Source organism: Colletes latitarsis, chromosome 9 (assembly GCF_051014445.1).
Source record: "Colletes latitarsis isolate SP2378_abdomen chromosome 9, iyColLati1, whole genome shotgun sequence".
Classification (NCBI taxonomy): Eukaryota; Metazoa; Arthropoda; class Insecta; order Hymenoptera; family Colletidae; genus Colletes; species Colletes latitarsis.
Window position 1 is genome coordinate 27499684 of NC_135142.1, and position 6000 is coordinate 27505683.

At 37.5% G+C, this 6000-nt stretch overlaps 2 protein-coding genes across 3 annotated transcripts in view; one reads left to right on the forward strand and one right to left on the reverse strand.

The window, feature by feature from the left end:
• LOC143345452 (uncharacterized) overlaps positions 1-3953 on the forward strand; it is a 33633-nt gene extending 29680 nt beyond the window's left edge. The window contains exons 6-8 of the mRNA XM_076772585.1: positions 1338-1514; positions 1978-2043; positions 2126-3953. Of these exons, the coding sequence (XP_076628700.1) occupies positions 1338-1514; positions 1978-2043; positions 2126-2170 (288 nt within the window). The 3' untranslated portion in view covers positions 2171-3953. The remainder of the gene's footprint in view (positions 1-1337; positions 1515-1977; positions 2044-2125) is intronic.
• Positions 3954-4259: 306 nt separating this feature from the next.
• On the reverse strand, positions 4260-5751 carry LOC143345450 (COMM domain-containing protein 8). Of its 2 annotated transcripts, XM_076772582.1 has the most exons (6): positions 5638-5751; positions 5315-5566; positions 5037-5122; positions 4794-4955; positions 4575-4727; positions 4260-4518 (listed from the first exon to the last, which is right to left on the reverse strand). In XM_076772582.1, exons 3-6 carry the CDS (start codon positions 5100-5102, stop codon positions 4357-4359), a joined length of 543 nt encoding a protein of 180 aa, XP_076628697.1. In that variant the 5' UTR covers positions 5103-5122; positions 5315-5566; positions 5638-5751; the 3' UTR covers positions 4260-4356. The 2 variants fall into 2 exon arrangements, with proteins under 2 accessions (XP_076628697.1, XP_076628698.1); XM_076772583.1 differs by lacking the exons at positions 5315-5566; positions 5638-5751 and having other exon boundaries at positions 5037-5308.
• Positions 5752-6000: the final 249 nt, after the last annotated feature.

Here is a 6000-nt window from a genome sequence, read left to right on the forward strand (position 1 = left end):
AATTGATGCAAAGGATATTTCGTCTCGCCTAATGACATCATTCTGGAGGGGGGTATCCCAACAAAAAATGTCGCAAGAAATTTTTACCACTTGTAGCTGAGGTCCTCTGCAATACACACACACACACGTACATACATCTGTCCCAGTGCTCTGTCGTCCGAAATTCTTCCTGCGTTTGGCCTCTTCGCTTCGAAGCCTAGATAGATAATCGTCTTCTATCCGACATCGACAACCTTCGCTTAACGACTTCCTCTCCGACGAAGGATAATCGAATGAGACTGAGACTGACATCGACGTCTGTGCGTATTTTGCACGAATTTCATCTACCGAAAGAAACAAAAAAACAAAACAACTAACAAAGAAAAAAAAGACAGTGTTCTCGGCATTTCCATTCACGATGGACACAAAGAACTATCTCCTCCTCCGCCTCCACCTGTCCTCTCATCATCCCCGTATGGATCCAACGTCGTAAAGGTCTCTCGTCGAATGCATCCTTCGATATGTTGAACGTGATTAACAACGTCTACTCTGTCGCTGATATCTCCCGACACTTCCATCACCGACCACCGCCACTACCAGATACCATCATTACTACCATCACCTGTGTTGTTTGCCTCTTGGTTTTCTTGACAATATTAACACGACTTGTTATTCGAATCGAGGCGCTGAAAAGTAGAGCATATCGTAGCTCGACATATAGAGATAACGGGCGAAACATTGCCTATGCACTAGTCGAAAGATCAGTATCTGCAGAAAATTACTTTTTTCCTCGGAACGCTGTCACTAATATAACTCGATAGCCGCTCGACTTAGACAAATTTCGTAGCGTGAATCTCATTGATAGACGTAAAACACTTTAAATACTAATTCTCGTTACGTATATAAATAGAGCTGAAGTTTAGAACTTATTTTTTTTTTTTTATTAATCTATGGCATATAGAACTTATGTTTAGACATCGATACTATCGAGCTCTTTCCGTAATTGCATCTGTTGTGTCGTAAGCATTTTGTATTGCGCATGCAGAATTTTTTTTATCCGAGGGTTTTTACCAACAGAGGGTGGGTTCTTTGCGCTGTCCGAAGCATGAGGCGGTACGATTCTGTCCGGCCATTCGATGCAATCCCGTTCGATTCCAAACCCCCCCCTCGATAAGCTTGTAACGTACCCGTAACCACATGGCTTAACGTTTGCTTAATTCTTCCTAATCTATGTTTCGAGTGGTTCGACGGAATCGACCTTCACGTCTTTTGTCCTCGTAGCATGCTGGGATTTGGACTTGATGCGGCGGGCGTTTGCTCCCGCGATCGAATTCTCTAACGAACAGTTTGCATTGCAGACCACTCCGGAACCCGAAGCCCCGGTAGAAAATAATCTGGTACACGACAGCACGACAGAAAGTTCAGAGGAGACCACCAAAATTACACCTCCAGCCGTCCTGACCGAGGTCCCCGCCTCTCCGCCAACTGTGCCATCTGCGCCAGCCATCACCGAAGACGTTTCCTCGGTAGCCAAGGTATATCTTGCATTCTATCGATCAATCTACTTTGCACGCGCGTGATCCATTATCGGTAACGCAACAGAAACTGGGCTAATTCTTACGGAATAAACTTGTCGCAAATCCTCTCGTTTTAATTAAAAGATAATAATTATTTCTGTCGCCAATATATCTAGACCGATCGATAATAACAAAAGCAATAATAATCCCAAAGAATTTAAACGTTTAAACAGCAATGAATCTCGGTACGATTAAAAATACATAAATGATGATCGCCAAAAGATTGTTCGTGCTGTTTAGCGCCAGCAATTCTGAGGTCATTAACATAGTTTAATGCCCAACGAAGAATTGAGTGCGAGGGGCCATCTGATTAACATTATCGTTTAATTGATTCCTAGTTTCCGTAAATAGCAAGCAATAATTTGCGTAATAAGTCCGTAATACCGTTATTAACGATGTCATCTAATCGTTTTTGTTAAAGGCTATCGAAGAAATTGACATAAGCGATAAGGCTGTCGCGGCGGCAACCATCGAGTGTAATACAAACGTAAGTGTATTGAAAATGTTTCTTCTTTTCCTCGCTCTCTCTCTTTATTGAATGTAATAATTGATTTACTTTCTCTTTGCAGGCAATCATCGCAGACGCACATTACCAAAACAACATAAACGAATAAACACCACTAACCGAATTGTATTTTGGGAAGAAGAAAGTTCTTTTCTCTCGTTAAAACCAAAAAAGTATATTATATAGATATGTATATTTGGACCATTCCTGCAAACTAAACAGAAAATGACGTTCTTTCGTTACGAGCAACAACAAAAAAAAAATAATAATAAAAAACGTAAAAAAAAAGATAAAGAATGAAAAACAGAAAATAAAGAAGTGGAACGACGACGATGTTACCGCGACATCGCGAGAGCATTATAGACTTTATAGTAGGCCTATTAATAATTATTAGACGGCGTTTGACGGCAGGGCGGACAAGAATGTTCTCGAAAGGCTACGATCTTATTCATCGAAGAGAAAATGGGGTTACGAGGTCAGGCCAAATAAAATGGTTGATTCTGAAAATGTATTGTCTTTCGCAAATAGGGGGATGATGGTACGTTTCGAAACGAGTGGTTTCCACCGATCTTTTTCAACACGAGTATTCATAAACGACAAATTTTCAACGTCGAATCACACCCACTCGTGGGTTTTAAATAACGCTGGTCGACCCTGCTGTACAGAAATTGAAAAACTGTCATTGTTATTAAGTCGAATTACGTAACCATCGAACGACAGACGAACAACAAAGGGCGAATATCTGAATAAAAAAACGATAAAAACGAACATCCTTTGTTGCGTGTTCCAGGGAATATATATGTATATATACATATATATTCGACGAATCGCGCAACCACTCGTAACTACTACAATATTGCTACATCGAAAGAGTGCAAGGGAAAAGAAAAGATCAGAGACTGATAAGGACAAGGTGTGCGTGTGTCGTCGTTCGAATGCATGAGAGAGTGAGAGATAGAAGAGAGGACTGACAGTATGAACACCGAATCGATAAATAGGAAGGTTATGTTCACCGGAGAATGTGAGTATGAACACCGAATCGACAAATAGGGAGGTTATGTTCGCCGGAATATGACACGAAAAAGAGACAAGACGAGAGAAAGATTAGTAGAGGAGGATCCGTCGAAACGCACGAGTAATGAAATACTCGAATCGCGATTTTAAGAACAGTCGATTTAGTTTGCTCGTATTTCTTTCGCGGTCCTTGTTTTTCTTTGTAATTGTACAATCGAGAAGTTTTATGTTGTAACGGGAAACTGCACACACTTCTAGGTGTATGACTTTGGTACGCGCGAGCATACGATACACTAATTACACACAAGTAAAAAGGGGACAATTACACGCAAAAAAAAAATACGTAGAAACGTATAATAATGCAACACACGAAGTAAACAAGGAGAAACAAACATACAGTAAGTCGAGACAACAGTGTAAGTGAGTTATATAATCTAGACATAGAGAAAGCATTTGTGTAAATTCGGCGTTCGTTCGAAATGCTACTTCTCCATACGAGGAAATACTTACGAGGAAGTCTATTCGTAATTTTATAATAATCATTATAAAATATCGCCTAATTACAATTACGAAACATGCACAATTTACCACTCGAAACGGATCGCCAGAAGTAAAATAATTATCTACGAAAGCTTTTTTTATCAAGACCGTAGCGTAGATCGTAAAGTTAAACGAAACGCGCATTATATGTAAATGCTCCAAAATCTCAGAATACCTGTAAGTGTTTGAATGGAGCCGAGCGTTCACTGTGCCCGTGACCGGCATTGATTTTTAAACGATTTATTATTATTAACGAGTAAGGAGAAAGAAGTAAAATTAAAAGTTGTATAGTAAACCTTTCATTAAATATATTATCCGTAATGATCTTTACAACGAAATTCACCGTTTTTTCGAGACAAGTTTTGGCGACGAAAGCGAACTTTTTTTATTTAAAAATCCTTAAACCTGACTGAGATAATATCTGTGCACTCGCAAACTATCGATCGTAAACTCTGAGGCGTCATCGACGTAAGCCTCGTTTACTTATTTTGTCTGCCAGAGAATTGCAAAATCGTAAACGAGATTTTTTAATCGAATACGCCTTAGACGCAGAACAACAGTTTTCGGTGTCTTCGATGAGCAGTTATAATAGTAATTAAACTATTCTACATTTATCTATAACCTATAATAAACTGTGAAACAAGTGTAAAAATCATGTGTCTTTATTTCATTTTTCATCACAATGTACAATAGCGATAACATTGAAATTAATTATCAATTATTTTACTGGTTTCGACGAAATCATTGCATCACGATAGATTCCATGACATTTATGAAAGTTTCTAGTTCATCTTTATTGAGTTCCAAACCCAGAATACGTTTTGTTTCCTTGTTTTCAACCATAAGATCCAGTTGAAGAAGAAATTCTCTTAAAGTAGTCGACGTGCTTGAACCCATTACAAGCTGTTAACATTACATTGATTAGTACTCAAATACCTTTCATGGTTTTAATAATTTACCTTTAATCTCCAGTCAAAGTCTGTTAATGTTTCATACTTCTCTTTGGAGTACTCTTTCAACAAAGCATTTGTTAGTTGTTCTCTTCGCGTTTTCAAACATGTTAGTATATTTTGCTGAATGAGTTCTGGCAGTTCGTGATATTCCTGAGGCATCTATAAAAGCAACATTGGCTTTTTGCATAAAAAGCACTGTGGACTTTAAACAAATAGATGTTATACCTTTTCATCTACTAGATATAAACAAGCAGGATTTCGTAACAGCATTGATATCAATTTGTATGTTTCTTCATACTCTTCTCTGTTCCACTCTACGCTATTTGCAAATTTGTTATAGGATGGGCCTGGTCGACCACATATTTCATCCACACAAGCATGTAATAACTAAATTGTATAAACTTATTCTGTAGCAAAAGAATTAAGAGCATACTGTGGACGATAGAATTATTTTCCGATTACACTTACTTCCTTTAAAGCATGAACTTTATCCTCGCTGAAGAGGTTATGATACAACGATTGAGTAGTTTCCATAATTACTATTTTTTAAAAGCCTTTTTATCATAAACAGTAAAATTAAAGATCAATTTAACCGAGTATAAATAAACAATGTGATATTTTATATACATATAACAGGTTTAATATTCTAAATTCGAAGTGTAGTGTACGAAAGACTAATAAACACTACCTGTGAATGCTGTGCATTATCATGGTTAATATGAGGTATACAACAACACTGCACTTACTTGCAAAATACATCAGGCGCTTTTTTCCTGATTTCTCCGAACTCATTTAAGTTGGAACGATAAATTCCATTATCGATAGACTTTCATGTTTTTTTGGTGCCCTTTCACAGGCAAATTCTTCTGAAATTCCTCTCTTGTCTGTTGGTTTTTCGAACAATCAATCGTTTCTCATAATAGTTCTTTGTAAATGGTGGGTGGTTGGAATTCAGTTAGGGCGAGTCTCCATTCGCAGCAACCTCCACGCAGTGAGACCTGGGTCATTATTATTTAGTATGTAATTAATTGCATTACTCATACTATTAATATAATATTATATTAACTACATAGCAAATAATATGAGCTAATGGCTGCGATCTTCCTCGTTTGGTATAAATATAGGTTCTTCGTTAGATCCAAAACGATCAGTATCTCGATAGGTTAATCACACATTATATTTTCAGTAAAGAATTTTTTTCTCGAAAATGGTTAGGATTTCGGGGGTATGTGTAATGACCAAAAATGATTGTAATTGACCCTTGCAACTGAAAATAATTTTTCCAGGACGATTTGAAACTTTTTAATTTTCTCGAAAAATTTCTCCACCTACTCGAATTTTTTTCTCGAAAATGGTTAGGATTTCGGGGGTATGTGTAATGACTAAAAATGATTGTAATTGACCCTTGCAACTGAAAATAATTTTTCCAGAA